Source organism: Toxotes jaculatrix, chromosome 3 (assembly GCF_017976425.1).
Source record: "Toxotes jaculatrix isolate fToxJac2 chromosome 3, fToxJac2.pri, whole genome shotgun sequence".
Taxonomy (NCBI): Eukaryota; Metazoa; Chordata; class Actinopteri; family Toxotidae; genus Toxotes; species Toxotes jaculatrix.
This window is the reverse complement of record NC_054396.1, coordinates 23310893-23329309: the sequence shown is the minus strand read 5'-3', so window position 1 is coordinate 23329309 and position 18417 is coordinate 23310893. Positions and strand designations below refer to the sequence as shown.

General features: G+C 40.0%; 2 protein-coding genes across 3 annotated transcripts; one reads left to right on the top strand and one right to left on the bottom strand.

The window, feature by feature from the left end:
- Positions 1-562: 562 nt before the first annotated feature.
- Positions 563-11001, top strand: tspan2a (tetraspanin 2a). Of its 2 annotated transcripts, XM_041033357.1 has the most exons (8): positions 565-798; positions 3662-3764; positions 7392-7489; positions 8332-8406; positions 8504-8596; positions 8700-8771; positions 8954-9037; positions 9179-11001. In XM_041033357.1, the coding sequence occupies exons 1-8, from the start codon at positions 730-732 to the stop codon at positions 9242-9244; spliced, it is 660 nt and encodes a 219-aa protein (XP_040889291.1). In that variant the 5' UTR covers positions 565-729; the 3' UTR covers positions 9245-11001. The 2 variants fall into 2 exon arrangements, with proteins under 2 accessions (XP_040889293.1, XP_040889291.1); XM_041033359.1 differs by lacking the exon at positions 8954-9037 and having other exon boundaries at positions 563-798.
- Positions 11002-11079: 78 nt separating this feature from the next.
- Positions 11080-16536, bottom strand: slc25a55a (solute carrier family 25 member 55a). The gene is made up of 10 exons (XM_041033356.1): positions 16443-16536; positions 15669-15782; positions 15312-15437; positions 14796-14851; positions 13381-13471; positions 13175-13293; positions 12854-13049; positions 12591-12745; positions 12420-12495; positions 11080-12320 (listed from the first exon to the last, which is right to left on the bottom strand). Exons 2-10 carry the CDS (start codon positions 15686-15688, stop codon positions 12161-12163), a joined length of 999 nt encoding a protein of 332 aa, XP_040889290.1. The 5' UTR covers positions 15689-15782; positions 16443-16536; the 3' UTR covers positions 11080-12160.
- Between the last annotated feature and the right edge of the window lie 1881 nt (positions 16537-18417).

Here is an 18417-nt window from a genome sequence, read left to right as displayed (position 1 = left end):
GGAATGGTGCAAGGTGGAAGGCAGGTTTAAAAGCATCTGTCTGAGAAGTGAAAGCTCACTGAGTTGATAAACTCTTGTCCTACAGAGGCTCCAAAAAACCCCTGAGGGTCCTCACTGGGGGGCCCTGAGTGTCCTCGACAAATTAAACAGATTAAATTCACTGTATTTAATCAAACGTAGCACAAAAGACAGGGACTGCAAGCCGCTGGCAGCTTTCTATACTGGTTTCACATCTCCCACCCACACAGACTGTTATATAATTTGATATTTGATCATATCCACAAACAATTTTCCTTTTAAATTGAGGTTTATCAGACAAAGTGTGATTAAACAGGGTTCTAGTTTGGGGGATTTTTTTTCCTAACATTTGCGGAGCCATGTCCTTATTATCACCGTGCTAAAGCCCGAGCAGCGAAATCACACCTCTTCCTCATGTTGTCTAGGGACATCTTGAAGCCTCCCTCAGGGTTCCCCAGATCGTCCCTGAACCCCACCTTGAGCACCTCAGCGCACACACGTACGCACACGCAGATGGGCGGCGCAAGCGGCGCGCAACAGCAAGCCAGCGTCTTGTGCGCATGTTTTGATGTTCGGATGGTGGAGAGCGGTGCAGGGCATCATCATTGTATAGGGTTGATGTCCAGCTGGAAGAAGCGAGGATTTGCAAAATAATAGCGTTCAGAGGGCGTCGAGCTTTAGATCGGAGATACCGACAAATCAGGTGCCATCATGAGCAAAGTGCAGGGTGGGATGAAATGCGTGAAATATCTGCTTTTCGTTTTCAACTTCATCTTCTGGGTAAGTCCGCTCCACGTACGGTTTGCATGGTTTTGATTTCACCTTAATGGTTAAACAATCTGATCAGCTTTATTTTTAATGTCGGTCAAAGGAGCTGATATTGGGTTGATTCATTCATTTTAAGGGATTATTATCCAGCTCTGTTTTCGTGTGGAAAACCTCTCAGTGCTCCACCTTATTACATATGAGTGTTTGCATGTTCAACATACTGCAGGCTAGCAGTCTGTTGATATTGATAGATGGTTTTTAATTAACCTGGTTTCATTACTCACCGGATTGGATGCAGATTGCCTGTATCCACCTGCTCTCTTCTTATTACTCTCTCTCTCTCTCTCTCTCTCTCTCTCTCTTACACTATTCTTTCCCTAAATTATCAAACCAATCCTGAATTAAACTATCAACTCCACTATAAAGCGCTAATACCTCATTACAGCACTTAAAGCATCCTCTATCTCTGAAATGTTTTTAATAATTAATGAGTAAATCAAGCGCCTGTAAGTCTTTTACACTGATATGATTGATGATATGAGTGTAATGTACCATGGACACACTGCAGCACATACAGAGCTGCAGTGTGTTGCTACTTTTCCAAAACACCCACTGTTCAGATCCTCTCTCCTGATCTTGCGCTGTGCTGGGACTTTCCTCCTGCAGGTCTGGGAGTGTGCAGGGTGTTTTTACAGACAGGGTTCATCTGATATGGGTCCATCATGGAAGGTTTTGCTTTGGTCTGCTATGATGCATCAGATGTGCTCAGACAGGGGTAACCTGTGGCTCCAGGTAAACTAGAAGCTGCTCCACTTTCAGTTTGTGACTTGTCTTGTTTTTATCCTTATAGATGATGGTCGTATACATCTGGTAAACGTGGTTTTCACAGCAGTAGTTTTGAAGTTTTTGGGACCTCTTGTCACAGGTTGCCCCTAAGCAGTGGACATGTACAGATGAAAAATGAAAAAAAAGATTCTTCATTTTCAGTTTGCTCAATTTGAATCACATGAATTGGCCCAAAGAAGTTTAAAAAATGTAGACAGGTTTGCAAAATCAATATACATTTCATAAAACTGCTTCCTTATGTTTCTTCAGTGTTAGTTTAAAGCCACATTTCATTTCATATCCTGTGTAACCACTAAATAAAAGATGCTGTTAAGGTGACAAATGCTCCTCATTACTTCCGAAAACCCAAGGTGATGTCTTCAAATCTCTTGTTTTGTCCGACAACAGCCACCCACAGATTTTCAGCTTACTGCCACATAAAACAAATATAAGCAGCAAATCCTCACCACTGACAACCTGGGGCTAAATAGCGTTTGGAAGTGTAGTTTGAAAAATTACTTGAGCGATTAATCAATTGTCAAAGTGGCAGATTAATTTTTCTGACTAATCGCTTCAGCTATAAACCCTTGTAACTGTCGGCGATGGAAGCCCATGTTTTACAGCTAAACGATACAGTATTTATGGGTTTAAGTGGCTGCATTGACTCGTTTGTGCTCTGTAAGACGATCACTTGTGTCACCCAAACAGACAGCGGCCTCTTTGTTTAACACTTTTGGGACTGAAAGCAGAGCTGTTGTGGTCGGAGCCAAAAGGGGTGTACAGTACGCTGTCATTTTGGGGTGCGGAGCCAAGCAAGCAGCCAATGCCAGTGTGAGTTACATCACCCAGGCACTGTGAGGCTGGCACGGCCTGTGGCTGAAATGCACCATGGGAGATGGACCACTGATGCTGATGGTGATGCTGGCGTTCAGATATGATACTTTGATGGTCCATATGGAAACAGGAGCTGCCGTTACAAAGTGTTCTGTTCCTTTTTCAGTCGTTTTTATTCCCTGGCAGCAGATATTTCCCTTCTCAGGGCGGAGTGAACAGAAAAAGAAAACAAGCCAGGAAAAGGATCATAGACCAAACAGACTGGCTTGGTTATAGATGTGATTTTATATTTTGCTCTGAGTTAAAAGTTGATTTTACCAAAGCTCATGACACTGGTGCTATGAGATACAGATAAAGAAATAAGGACTGTAATTTTATTTTTACCCTATTAATTATTTGTTTACATTTTGATTTATTGTGTAAAATGTTGAACTGTTCAAACAATTATCCTTTATCAATACACACAAACACACCTATACACATTTAGTATTAAAACATCATCTGCTTTCAAATTAAATATAACAGCAGTGGTTTAATCCAAATAATGGGTTTTAGGTGTGTTTAGAAGGTCAGAAGGATTAACTTTCTCAGGCTCGATCGATCGGTTTATTTCTGGTCAAGATTACCCAGGGAGCAGTGACGTCCTCTCAGCGCTGTGACGAATTCATCAGGCACATCACACCTCACTATTTTTCAGCTTAGTCTCTACTTAAACATATGGCCACAAAATAGGAGATTATTACATGGGATATTGTCTTACACAGTGAAGATAGTTGGAGATACTTTTTAAAGACTTAACAGAAATATTTGGCTGCACACTTGTCCAGCCTGTGATCTGTTCGAGAGTCTAAACACGTCTGAAACTGTTGGATTTTTTGAAAAACATTTAGTTGCTCAAGAGGAAATGCTTTGACCTTTCTGGTTAGTTTAGAACAAAGTGAAGAAAAAAAAACGAGCAGTGAGCATCAATAGCCACTTTGCTGACGAGACAAAGACAAGAATCTCCATCAACTGAAGATCCGAAGACAAAAACATGATGGGCATGAGTTTTTAACTGTGAAGTGACTTCTGGGCAAACGTGCCGCAACACTGAGAGCTCATCAAAGGTGTCAACATGACCTGCATTGCAATAAAAGTTTTTAAATCGTGCATTGTTATTCTGAAAAAGTGTTTAGTTGTGACATGAATGTTGATTTTATAATTTATCATTCCTCAGCTGTCAGGCTTGTTGGTGCTGGCGGTGGGACTTTGGCTCAGGTTTGACCCAGAGACAGTGGAGCTCTTGACAGGCAAAGGAGCCCCGGACACCTTCTTCATAGGTACGTCATCAGATTTGCGCATCTTCCAATCACACCTCCCCTTACATCTACATCATCATAAAATGCAACTCAAGATAACTGAGTAAAACCCATTTAAAGAAATGAATAATTTCAGTTCAATTTTGCCAGTTTAAAAGGGTTTTTCTTGGATTTTAGATATTTTTCATACAAGTAAAGCTTAATATCAGAAAGGAGATAGTCAAATATTTCATTTATGGGCCAGAAATTAAATTTAATGCTATGGTGCTGATTAACTTCCTCTCAAAGCCAGAAACTAGCAGTTTAAACTAACAATCTGACAGCTTCATATAACCTCACCATCGTTTTAACTGAGGAACCTTTCAAATGCCACAGGTGTTACTGAACAACGATGAACAGGCTCAGTTTGCCTTCAAAGCATCGTGATGTTGTATCGCTTCCTCTGCCACAATGCACAACTGAAACTCACTTTTCTGAGTGGCTTTCGTCATTAGGCCTATTTAATGGGAAAGTGTTTTCCATTTCAAATCCTCAGACATGTTGCATCGCCCTGCAAGTGAGCACTCAGGGCGCAGCGTGCAGAGGGGAAGTGAAAACGGACATGTCAGATGATTATTGAAATGCACCATTAGCGTTATTGCTCTGGTTTATGGGGTATGGAGAGAACTGCTCGTGTTTACAAACGCTGATTTGATTTTCCTTCCGCTGGAATAGCACAAATTGATCAGTCAGACGTACGCAAATGGTGACAAATGGACCTGAGCCCTTTGCTGATTAATGAACAGCTCCGTCTCGTCACTGAAATATCTTCGAAGCACTTTGCGCTCAGCTTTTGATTGATACTGAATGAAGAGCTCCTTCGCAGCGCTCCCAGTCAAACATACAGTGGACGATTGAAACATACAGTTGACAAGACAAACACCCTTCAGTGTGTAGTAGTGTTGCAGGACTCCATACAATAGGCCCCTCTCTGTGTCGCGCTCTGCGTAGGAGCAGATGATTAGAATGAAGCCTATTCTTGTTACTCCCATTTAGACCATGACCTAAAATGGTGACTTCACTTCATCAGCTCTCTGCTGTTCTTTCATGGAAATGGCTGTCTCCCTCAGGACTCAAGTAACAGGTTAGGTGGGGCAGGTTACAAGAGTCTATCATGAAGACAGTCATTATATCATGCAGTTCATCCTTGTAAAAAACAAAACAAACAAAAAACACAAAAGGAAGATGTTTCACAGAGAAGGCAGTGCAAGAAATAACTGGACTTTAATGCTGTTTAATCTACGCAGAAGATGAGCAGAAATTTTATACTTCAGCCCATATATATTTACATTCTCACAGTTATCTATTTATGCAAAGTACAGTATGCAAGATTATTTTTTTTCCAGTTTGGTTTAAGCTGACATGCAAATATCAGCGTCTCTCCTCTTTGCACCTCGTCTGAGTTTGTGTTTTTCCGTTTTATACCAGTTTATACTTCTACTCCTCAACAACTTCAGAGCCAAATACTGTACTTTTTTGTTTGTTGAAGTAACTTCCTGAAGTCTTGTTGCTAAGCTAACTGACTGCATACAAAACATGTGATTATAAACCACATGACCTCATAACAAATGATGCATTGATGTAAACTAACAAACAGTATATAAAGCTGTCAGTATAATCCCTGCAATGACCAGCTGCAACATTAAAATGCTGCTTACTCATTAATGCATTAGTAATATTAATCCAGTCATTTCTAATGAAATACTGAAAGGGTCCAGTCTGCACAGTGGATACTTACACTTCACATATAAGTAGCTTTTGCTTGTAATACTTGTGTGCTTTTACTTCTGGAGTATTTCTAGGCAACAACAGACTGCAGGAGATTATGGAGTTCAAGTGATCAATTTATCAACATACGTATCTGAACGATCCAGCAGGGGATCGATCATCTTACAGAGGAGCCTTAGCAACAAAATAAATATCATCGTGAGCTTCCTGAGCAGAGCGGTGGAGTGCTGCTGCCTACATGCACCTCGAGCAAGGAGAATAAACACACTGATACCATAACAAGGCAAAGTGGCAGCATTCCCTGTGGGTGATTCACTTTCCATTCTCTCACCTTTGTTGCTCCTTGTCCCAGCGAGTAAACAGCCACTATGATCACATACAAGATAGAGGCAGTGAAACTAAGAGGTGTTTACACTCTAATGTGTGTGGCTCCCAGGAAGTACAGTTGGCAGTTGTCTGCTAGATATCAGTGGTTTCAACGAGAGGAAGTGTTACAGTAAAACGGTGCATGTTAAAGTGATGGAAAACATCAGCAGCCAAGATCAGTTCTGTGGAGACACTTTGTATATACAGTAGAAGATGTCTTGGCCCATAATATTTTCCATTGCTAACCCAGACACTCTGCTTCAAAGCCGTGTGTCCCTCCCTGCCAGCTCCCATCAGCGCAGCAGCTGATTCGCCTCGTCTTTACCTCCCCTTTTGTCCAACAGCAGCAAAACAACAGCTTGCATTCCCCCCATGTGGATTAATTAAATTGCTGCAGTGGTTGCTGTCTGTGTCACTGATTAGGCCCCTTAGCATGGACCTCAGGGACCGGCCGGGTGTATGGTTACAGACTAAAGGGCTCAGTAGTGAGGGCTGGGAGTAGGGGAGCAGACGACAGGTGACGACATCCAGACTCACAGAGGGTTAGGATGGTGGGGGTGGGGGGTGTAGTCTAATTCTGCAACAACCAAACCGCTGAAAATTTGATTTGCCTTTTTGCCAGACAGATAGCATCTGTTTTACCGCTTTATCTTGCAGAACCATGAATGCACAAAGTCTGAGTAATTGGAAGTAACACTAATGTATGAAAAGAGTAAACCGGAAGCTTGTTTTCTCAACAGACTCTCCAGCTCCATCGGCTTTAGTTCAGATTTAACCACTGTCTGCCCATGCCTCTGAGACATGCATACATGGGTAGGATTTCCAGTAATTTGCAGCTCGCATGCGGAAGGACAGAGTCCAGCGTCTTGTTTTGTGTAACACGCTGACAGAAACAGACTGTCGGTGTGCTGAACGGCCGCTGCAGGTATTTATTTTCAGAGGTATCAGCAACGATCCATCTTGAAATCATCCTGGGTTTATACACTAATCCTAATCTAACAGATTAACAGCACTAATTCATCAATTGAGCACAAAATAACAACAACAAGTGATCAAAGAAGCAATAAGTCAAACATCAAAAAGTGGCGGTGGCGTCTTTTTTAGACTTCTTTCATCTCAAATCAAAGCTTTAAAATTCTAAAGTGGCTGCTCTGAAGGAGTAGGCTGATAATCAGAGTAAAATGTGGGAGGCAAATCAGAGGTTTAAGGCTACTAAAGAAGTTTCCACCTACACTTCTGCTGGTAGTCGAACACAGCAAGAGTCCTTTTAGAAATCCCACTTCAACAGAGACATGCAAGCAGTTGGATCATGCTGCCATCCTTAGTTGAAGCTGTGAACTGCAGTCATGTGACAAAGAACTAACACACTATGATTAGATTCTTGTTTTCTAGTCCATTAAGGCTGTAAATAAATTCTCAGGAACATTGCACCACTGGTAGATTGTTAATGTCCTGATTTATTTCTGCGGAGTAACACAATTTAAAATACCTATTTGCCTTTTTTTCTCCTTTCAGCTGTGTACATCCTTCTTGGTGCAGGAGGGTTGATGATGATCGTCGGGTTCTTTGGTTGTTTTGGGGCCGTACGTGAGTCTCAGTGTCTTCTTGCGTCGGTGAGTTAAAGTGCTGCCTCTCGTGGAGTCATTCACGTTCTATAATACTGTGCTTTGATTTCGCTTTCCTGGCATTTCAAAGATAAAAATAGCACAGTCCCTAGAAATATTTACACTTTATTTTATAGGTCAGTCATTTCTGAATAATCTCCAGCAAGTTTCCTGCAAAAAGCTGTGTAATACCCTGCAGGTACTAATTACAGGGGAAATACAGTTTGACTGCTACACTTCCTATAAATTAATTCTAGTTATTTACTAGTGGAACCAAGAGTTTTTTAATCAGTGCACAGAAGGTGAAAACAGTATAAAACTTGAATTTGTCTGCAGACAGGATAATGTGTCAAATAATAAATGAATAATGGCTGAGTATTTATTTTGGCATAAATTTTTTTACTCATATTACAACTATGTCCTTGACTATTTTCTTGTTTTTACTGGGTCTCTTAGATTCTTTTATCATCACTTTTTGCCTAATGTTGTAATGTTTACTGTCACTTTTCATTTGCTGGTTTTATTTATTTTGTTATTGTTTGGTTTTATGATGTAAACCTGGCACTCTAAATTAGTGCTCCTGGATAAATGGAACCTGTCTTTTTCAAGGACATTCCTATTTTCCCTATAAGCAGCTGCAAATAACAGTCTTTCCAGGAAAGCTGTTTGGTCAACCGCTGTTTTCAAGATCAACAATGAACTTTCAATCTCAATATATAGGAAATTATTAGGAAATAAATGACCCGTAAAATTAAGTTTTGCCTTCTTGGTCAATCACTGAAGTCAGCTCTGTTTGCATTAAAGACAGCTCATGCTAGACGGCAGTAATAAACTTCTTTTCTGCTCTGCAGTTCTTCGCTTGCCTTCTGATAATCTTTGGTGCTGAGATTGCCGCTGGTGTGTTTGGATTCATAAACAAGGAACAGGTACAGACTTAAATAACTCATTTTGATTTAATCACATCGTAGTTAATGCATCCTCAAAACTACAAGTAACTGATTTGTTATCTTTTCTGAATGACAGATTGTTGAGGAAGTGCAAAAGTTTTACAGTAGCTCCATTTCTGACGTCAGCAATCCAAACAGCACTGCAATAGCTGACATTTACCACAGAACTGTGAGTAAAACATGGCTTGTGTTCAGTAACCTCCTTCATATAGTCGTCACAGCTCATGCCACCAGTGTCACGACTTTACTCTTTTTACTTTTTACGTTTACAGTTGAACTGTTGCGGAGGTTCCACGTCAGAAGTGCCTAATGACCTGTGTGCAGACGTTGCACCAGACACCCAGGTAAGGCCTAATGCCTGTTGTAACACTGTACACCCACATGGTGGCAGTATAGCATTGTTTCAGCATTACAAGACTTGCTGCCATGTGGTGCTGTATCTCGTGTGTACCACGGAATGACTCACCACAGGATTGTGTACAGTATCTCTAATTATAAAAATCAATGGTTTATTGATTACTTTTAGGACTGTCTGTCTGCAATAACAGACTTCTTCAATGAAAAGCTGCATATCATTGGATACATTGGGATTGGTATCGCAGGTGTAATGGTGAGAATTTACGAACTCTTTTGACCATTTTAGACTATTTACCTTGAAGTTTTTGATTACAGTGGCTTGTGGTACTTGATACAGTCCTACATGAAGTACCATGAATACTTTAACATGCCCCAAAAATGTGTGTGATTTCAGATCATTGGAATGATCTTCAGTATGGTGCTCTGTTGTGCCATCAGGAACAGCAGGGAGGTTATATAGATGGTGAGTTGACTGCCCCCCGGCCCCCATCCACCCCACCCCACCAGCCAGACCACTACAAGCTCACTGAACCCTTCATAATCAACCCATCTGCAGGAAGGGAAACACCAAAGTTACATTTCAATGATATTTCTCATAGTCCAGAATGATGTGGTGGGAATGTCTACTGGATATGATAAGTAAAGAGAGTACAACACATCCCAGTTGTCCCAATTATCCACGGGCCCCATTCAACACGATACGCTGGATCGTTGTCTTTCACACCTTCTCCTCAACTCCACCAGCACTGAAACACTGATTCGTTTCTCTTTTCTTTTCCCTAACACATCCTCCCGCTTTTGGCACGACTCTGTGACATTTAACATCCTTTTGTTACACTGCACTGTAGCTCCAACACAGTACATGAAGCCTTCTTTGACACAGGAATGTTGTGACTGAGGAGTATTTTCTGTAAATATGGACACCTATTTTATGCATCTGCTGTTAACATTTATTTATTGTGTGCTCGTTGTAGCCCTTTTTAAGGAATTTAAAGGCCTAATGCCAAACAAATACTTTGCGTGCTTAAATGTTTTGAGGACTAGCCTACCTGTGCAGTGCGTAAATTTCCTCTATGTGCCTACTTAATAACACATACAAGCCTCCAGCTTCTGTACTATTTACCTATCCCTTTGTGCGGGTGTACATAAAGACTGTGCTTGCTCCCTGCCACCACTCTAAAAGTATTGCTACTTTAAAGCACAATAGGGGAAGTGTAGATGTGATATCAACCCAAAGGGTTAGGAAGGTCTGATGATGATAATCCAACTCTGTAAATTTCCAAATTCATGTCAGAGATAATGAGTGACACCACATCCTTAGCTCTTCTGGAGCACGTGTGAACTTAACAGTGAGCTAATGTGCATTTTGTGTGAATTTTTGTGGATGCAAATCTTGTTGGTGTGCCAATGGGATGTAAATTATAGAATAATATAGCTTATGTCATACTGTTAAACATAATTAAAAAACAACTCTGGGTGCTTTTATTGATATGTTTGGCTGTTTTCTGTTTCCCGCTTTTGAAGTGTCTGAATCGCAAAGTGTGCTTTTGGTAAGGTGTCAGAGGTAACAGACAGCACAGCAGTGCTGTTTCATGAATGCAAATTTTGTGGTTGGTGAGCTTCCTGAACACGTCAGCGCTGTGTAGGCTTCAGGACAAGAAATGGCAGCCATGTTGAATGGCAGCACAATGCTAAACCAGAGTTAAGTAGTGCTTGCAAATGCAGGAAATTAAATTCTATTTATGCGATCAGGAAGGGCCCAGTAACTCAGGATTCTTTAAACATTGTGGCATTGGTTTGAGAGGTGGATCCTGTGTTAAGATTTTTTTTTTCATCAAGTGTCTTCTGCTCAAGGTCAACAATGAACCTTTTAAAGGTCAAATATTACAGACTTCAGTATGCAATTCAATATGCAACTCTCCAAACGTAATTTCTACATAAGTACACTAACCATAATGAAATTTTTACATTGCTTACTAAACATATAGAGCATAATGCTGACTGACATCGTGGTCCTTTGCCATTTCTTTTCCATTACACGTTAAATGTTTTGTTCGAGCCTGTTAACAGGGGCTGCACTGTCATCTTACCTACAGTTTAAGGTTCAAACAAAGTGTCTGACAAAACGGCATAATTGTTTATATATGTAACATAGTTCACAATGTGTAGATGTTGATTATGACTCCCTTTGTAGTTGTTTAATAAAGAAAACTTCATGCAGCGCTAATGGCTTCCCTTCATTTGCAAAGCCTGTTAGTCGATTCAGTCAATGATTTGTGAACAACAAAAAATGAGCACTTTACAAATTATTTATGTATATATATATATATACACACACACAGTATGTACAAAAAAGCCATCACAAACTCAAAGTATGGTAACAGTCATTTTCCCCATGATCACAGTAACTGTAATAATGCTTTTCTTGGCCAAGAGCATCGTTTCTTCAGAGGGAAAATGCCAATCTGTTCTGTTAAGGCATAAACCAAGTGTTAACTTTTAAGTGAAATGGTAGATATGCATTTGGAGGTTATGTGAACAAACACATACATATATAATGTGCATAAATTCATCTCAAGTTTCTGCAGATAGTAAAATACAAAGATTATGGTTCACAGATTACTAAACAACAGTAGGGCTAATATCAAGTATATGACAGGACACTGTTAGTGGTTTGGCAAACCGTATGGTCCCATGTCTGTAGGAAGGTTCACGATCAGTCATATTAAACATGTACACTCACAGCTATTGTTTAAAATGTTAAAAAAATTAAATAAAAAAAAGATCCCTTTGCAATATACTGTGTAAATTGGGCCCCACTGTATCTCCCATTTGAAGCCTTTGTTCCAACTTGAAGGCTCTGTAACATGAGACAGCAATGGAATAGGAAGAAAAACGTACAAAGTACTGCAAACTACTGCATTCACCAATTCAAAATAAAACTGTAACTCACATAAAAAATAATATGAGAAGTGATGGCATGGAAGAAAACACAAAAAACAAGGTCTGTCTTTCTGATGGAGTTAGCTCCCCTCCCTCACAGAGGGAAACAGAACAGGACTGTCTCGGGACAAAGACAGAATAACACTGCAACTCTGAGTCCCTCAACACAGTAAGGCTAACAGCTTGAGTAAACATGGGCCACAGCCTACTGAATAAGTCATAAAAGTGTTTAAGTGCAACACAGCTGTCAGGTCATACAGAAGATGAAACCCTAGGTCTTTAAATCCTGAAGCCTTTCTGACTTTGTCAAACAAGCCTTGTGTCTTTTTTTTTTTTTTTTTTTTTTTGCTGTAAACTGATGGTAAGTAGCTGCCAGTTGTTCCATCATTTATGTTCAGGAGGTCCTATGCATAGCCAGCAAACTCATACGGTTTCACGCAGACAGGAGGCTCAGAGGTGAGTTGTCCAGGATGTATTCTCCTACACCAACAAAGTACATAACTTGTGCAATACCAAACAGAGGAGCGATGACAAGAGCCCGGCAGCCAGCACCTTTCAGGAAGGCAGAGGGTCCCTCCTTTCGCATGATTTTACTGTGGACACACAGAGGGAAGGGGTTCATTTATACATAAGAACAAAGCAGAGAAAAGAGAAAAGTGGTTGTGTAACAGTGAATGACTCCACTGTCTTACCTTACGCAATCCACAACTCCATTGTAAGTCTCCTCACTGGCCCCTTTGTTTAGTGACTGCAATCTGGTCTTCACCACTGATAGAGAAAATAAGAATGAGATTACATTGCGGAGACATTTCAGAGGTGCTACTGGCCCAACAAATAAATGACATTTTTTCCTCAAACCTCACCATCACAGGGGTTAACAGCCACTGCAGCAGTAGATCCTGCTACACAGCCTGAGAGGAAAGCCCAATAGAAGGGCGACGACTCCTCAGGACTGGGTTTTCCCAGGCGGTTCAGGTTGGCAAACAATGGGAAGTACACAACAGAAAAGGGGACATCCCTGAAAGAAATCAAACAAAATGTTGTTTCAGACTGAAATTCGCATACAAATTAACTGGTCAAACAAGTTCACGTCTGCTTCCTCTTCAGGAATGAAGAAGCGTTTTACCTCATCAGTGTTGCCCCTAGACCTTTGTAGAGCCCCTGGATGCCCTGGGTTTGAAGCAGTTCTTTTGCAATCTGTGTGGCCGACACAGCTCGCGGTGCTGAGACCACCGTGCCAGAGTTGTAGGAGCGGCTGAGCATAGTGTTAGTGGCCACAAGCTTTGTGGGAGCCATCATGACTGGTTTTTGCTGCTGGGCCACTTTGGACAAAAGACAAAACATATATTAATCTACACAGTGACACCAGGGTTAAGGTTGGCAGTGAGTCCAATAAATCAAAACTTAACATGAGTAATATTAAATATGAAACTTATAGTCCTCTTACTGAGTCTGCCTGCGTCCTGGAGCTGTATCTTGAGCATTTCCATCGGGGTGGTGACAATGACCTGGCACATGCCAGCACCACAACCTGCCAGCATCTCTTTAAACACTGTCAGCCCTTTTCTGTTAATAGACAGAGAAATATTCATTAACAGAAGTGATGAAACACTGTACTTTCATCAAATTGTTTTGTTAGATGCTTTTACTTACCCATCCTTGGCAAGGTGATGGCGAAACAAGTCATTAGCAGCCAGCTTGATTGCTTTCTCGGGGGTAACCAGTGTCAGATTTACGGCAGCACCTGAGGACAAACAAACACGCAGTTAGCACTGAAGTCACAATCGTGTTTTTATTTAGCACATGTACAAAAACATTCCCCGCCACTATCACTACAATATCAGAATGGACTTAGTCCACTGTATAGATAATCTACACATAGGCAAAACAAAAGCTAAATTTACAGTAGCTTCAGTAATAATGATGGAGGGGGATTATGTCAAGAGAAATCACATTAAAAACACGAGTTTATGAAGGAAAATGAGAAACAAGCAGAACATGTGACAGGAAAAGAAATGAGGAGGGAAATGAGTTTCAGAGGAAGATGCAAAAATCAGGTATAAAACATACAGTGAGTCGGTTTATGATAACAGGACCCAGAAAACTAGAGAACAATTTAAGAAATGACGTGTCTACACAAGTCAGTAAACTGGTTAGTGACAGCAACAGACAAAAGAAATGAAGATGTTAGTGAAAGGACAGACAGAATCCCAGACTATGTACTGTGTGCACAGACTTTGGGCAAACTTAGAAACTGATCTGTGAGACCACCTCAAACAAATATCTTATTAGTTTACCACAGATCTATTTGCAAGTTCAACCAAAGTCTTAAAAAAGGGCACAATCAATAGTCTAGAAAAATGAGGATCCATGACAAATTTGACAGGACAGTGAAGAGACAGCCAAGTAGTTATTGACAAGTAGTCAAATTACAGAACAAGTAGATGGCAAAACAAAAACTTGTGCCTATAGTTTCAAATAGAGCAATATTGTAAGAACCATTTAATGATTTGCCTCCAGCGTGGCTGCGCCTTATCGGCTAGCCTTCAATATCCCAGGGGACCCAGGTCTGTAATATGAAAAACACAGATGCAAACAAACAGCATTCCTCACACAAGCAGAGAGCCAGACTAAAGGTCTCCATTTTCCTCATATTAAACTATGTCCACAAGAGTTTACTTTTCCTTTTCTACATTAAAATCAGTGAACTGATCATTAAAAACAGGAAATGTGTTTTCCTACTGACTGCATGTATGCTATTTAAAAACAAACAAACAAAAAAAAATACCAGAGCTCAAATCTACAAAACCACTTTGAATGAGAACAGCTTTGGCTACTTCTCTTTTACAACCTATTTCAACTAATAACCATATTTTTAAGTAAATGAAGCAACCCATGCACTAAAAATACACTATATCTGAACCCTCAGTTAAGGTTAAGAGTACCCAGTATTAATCATATCAATGTTCAACCTCAGCACAGAAAGACCTTACCCTCACCTACATTTAATCTTCGTCTACATGTTCTAGCCCACTGGTTCTTAATATTCAGAAGTGTATATATCTTACCTCTGTACATGCCAAAGTAGCCTTCTGATCGAACTGTCTTGACAAGGCAGTCCATCCTATAGAACAAGAAAACAAAGAAATATGATTGGTATGGACCATTTAACTTGGCTGACTAAAAAGGAAAATGTAAACACATTTAAAAAGCGTAACTACCAAAGATAATAACCTTTATTATTCAAAGAATTCAAGATATTTTTAGCAATAATTAACAGGAGCCAGGGAATAGTGGCTGCTGAGTGGATAAATGGAGCCATAAATTTCCACCCTCCAAACACAGTCTAAGGGATATGGACCACCACATTGGAAAGGAATGAGAAGCATGAGTAGTCATCATGGTCCATCAAGTCAGGAATTTCTGTAATTATATTCATTCATCCTGATGCCCTCCATGTGTCATTGTGAGATTAGAAAGAATAATACTGGATTATACACAGACGTAGTAGGTTTAATGCCAAGAGATTTGGCACGGTACTGCCGTGTATGACGTGTAAAACATCGGTAACTAAAAATACTCACATGCTCTTGTAGACCTGCTGACCTTGTCTCTGATTCTGCAACCTGGTCTTTGCCAAGTCAATGGGGAAGACGCAAGTAACCCCAACAATGCCTGCAATACCGCCATTAATGAGCTTGGCTGGGAGGCTAAAAGGAGACGACAAAAAGGAGTGACTTTAATTAAAATTAATCAATCTTTCTCAATCAATCTAGGTACTGTTTGGCATTTTTGCTTGAATAATGAGAGAAACAACAGTCAAAATAGTTGCTGGATATGCTTCTAAAAATGGACTCATTCCAATTGTAGTGCCAATAGTGAAAACTGATAACACCAGTCTAATTTTAATATATGGAGAAAACGGTAGGTGTGCGACTTACCTGATCTGCTGCTGAGACATGATGACTTTGAAATAAATGACGATAAATGAAGCAGATGTAGAAATGAAGAGATGTAGATCCAAGTGTCCTTCAGTTAAATTAATGAATAGAGTCCTGGAGGGAGATAATGGTAGGAGTCAGTTACTTAGAATATATGGGCAGGCTTCAGAGAACTGAGTATATGCACAGATGTACAGAGATCCCTCCCACTACAGGGGCTTTGGCTTATCTAGCTACTTCAGAGTCAGGAGGCCACGAAGTAGCAGCTCTGCCACTTGCAATATGAGTCGTACAATCCGTGGGCGTGTTCTACTTCACATACCGGAACAGCATACACGGGCATTACCGCCTTTCATACATTCTCGATACTTATCTAGAGCCGAATTTCAAACCAGTTACCGGTACCGTGCATGCTGTAAGGTGGATTTTTGGAGGATAGCGTCAATACAAAAGAAAAAGAAATGGCTTCAAATCCCTATGTTTCTGGAAATTAAATACCCTGCACTGATACATCATGTGTAATCAATTGTAGTAAAATAAAAACTGATAGAAGAGCAAAAACCACCTCTGTAAAGCGATGCCTCATAACGGTGAAGAGCCGTTGCTTTTACTTTCGTGATGACGGCCGGTCAGGTTAGCAGGCCGCTTTAGCTAACATACCCATTCAGAACAATGCCCCTCATAAAAGTGAACAAAATAGCTATTGAGAATAACTTCATGACGTTAAAAAAAACGCTATAGTTATTTAAGTATATATCAAATCATTCAACTTACCAAAAGATAGTCCTGTAGTCAGTCTTCACGAGTTTTGCGAGCCGTTAATTTTTGTTTCCGTCCGCTTTGTCGTTCACGCCCGCTATTATATCTATGAGTGCAAAGACGGGAATTTTCCACTCAGTTTTAGGTGGGCGTGCTGGCACGCCCATGTCCACAATGCCGGCGACTACAACCAATCACCATTTAGCGGATGTCTGTGCCAGGAGACGATTCGCTACATTTGACCTTCCCCTTGTTTCATTGGACAACAGGCGGGTCAATCAAAATGTTCGACCAACCTTGCAGTTACAAAGATGGTGAAGTGTGTAAGAGGGAAAAAAAAAAAATATTCGACGAGCACTTTCTTTGAAATATTATGCTTAAGCTTAAGTAAATGGATACCATTGTTTTAGGTTAGACAATTAAATTAGGATTTTATTCGAAGAGCTTTGTCTAAGGTCGGCGAAGGAGCCAGGATACCGTTTACCAAAAGGATCTTAAGGTTAATATGATCTTTGTCCCATTGTGAGTCAGTGAGCTAAGATCATCATGGCATTAAGATCACTCTGGTAAGCTCGTTGGCTCCACTAGTAGAATGACATCATTCTGTTGTGTTCTACTCTTCTAGTCTTTTCTTCTCTGTTCAGGTGCTTAAAAGTTGGTCCCAGTGACTGAAAGTGACAAAATACTTTACTAAATATATCTGTACAATTTTGAGGTACTTGCACTTCACATGAGTGTATGCAGTACACTACTTTGTACTTCTACTCTACTCTACTCCACTACAGTTATACTGCTACTACTGTAGTTCAGAGTGAACTGTTGTACTTTTTATTCCATTTTATTTATCTGACAGCTGTAGTTTCTGGGTAACTTTATAGAATAGGATTTTACAAAACATAGGCCTATAGGTTTTTAGTATATGATGCTGCGATAAAACATTCTCCCCAAAAAGTAGCCACATAGTTAAAATTGTGCATGAACAATATAAAAACTACAATATATGTGAGGGGTAATATATCATAGGGACTGTCAATTATGAGTACTTTTAATTTTGATACTGATAATAATTCCATACTATTACTAAAGTACAATTTTAAATGCAGCATTTTTAAATTGTAAATTATTAAATTATTGCTACTTTTATTTAAGATAAGTATCTGGGTATCACTCTCTCATTACTCATATTTAAAGTGTCCTTGCACAAGTCACTGCTTATTCTGAACTTCTGAACTGTAACTGTAGATCTGCTGGGCAGGTACTGACTAGTGTGATTGTGTGCCACTGTATGAATATGAAAAAGCATTTCACTGAAAAGGAAACTGCATTCACGGTGAATACACCTTACACAAATAAAGATAATAATACATATCTTTTTATGTGATAAGGCATGGCCTATCTTTTGTCTAGGTTAAAAAAAAACGAAAACAAAAGGTAGCCTACTGAATTAGTCAGAGATTTTCCTGGTTTTAGTCATACCATCTGGTAAGTTCTGCTGAATAGGTTTCAGTTGCAGGTGCTCACAGTACCAAGTATTAGTTGTACAGTATGGAAAATTACAAAGAAATGACAGCTCTTGTTAGCATTAAAACTGGTTTGATATTGGTTTTAGACACATTCCAAGGCATTAGGAGCCTGACTTTTACTACTGATGCATAACTGAATCTGAAGATTTGTGTAACAGTGGGTGGTACATATGATATGCAAGTCAAGTATTCAGCTGTGGTATGGACGGCATCTCATAGTTACATAACTATTCTATACTGTTTTGTTCACTGCTCCTTTTATTTGAATGTGTGTCAGATTGCCAAACATCTAGTCATCCAGTTTTCTTAGAATAGGTAAAGCCCGATCAGGAATCAGACAATCAAGGTTCACATTAGCATTCATCATAAACCCTGCTGACGACAAAGGAGGAACAGTGACTCAGATGAATTCTTCAGGGGCTGTGCAGACAGTGTCTTTCGTAAATGGTTTTGTACAGTTTTGTCAT

Coding starts and splice junctions, on each gene's coding strand:
- tspan2a (XM_041033357.1), top strand. CDS start 730: ATGAGCAAAGTGCAGGGTGGGATGAAATGCGTGAAATATCTGCTTTTC. Junction 3,765..7,391: donor CCCGGACACCTTCTTCATAG/GTACGTCATCAG, acceptor TTCTCCTTTCAG/CTGTGTACATCCTTCTTGGT. Junction 8,407..8,503: donor GATTCATAAACAAGGAACAG/GTACAGACTTAA, acceptor TCTGAATGACAG/ATTGTTGAGGAAGTGCAAAA.
- slc25a55a (XM_041033356.1), bottom strand. CDS start 15,688: ATGTCTCAGCAGCAGATCAG. Junction 15,438..15,668: donor ATGTCTCAGCAGCAGATCAG/GTAAGTCGCACA, acceptor GTCTCCTTTTAG/CCTCCCAGCCAAGCTCATTA. Junction 13,050..13,174: donor CCAGGACGCAGGCAGACTCA/GTAAGAGGACTA, acceptor TTTTGTCCAAAG/TGGCCCAGCAGCAAAAACCA.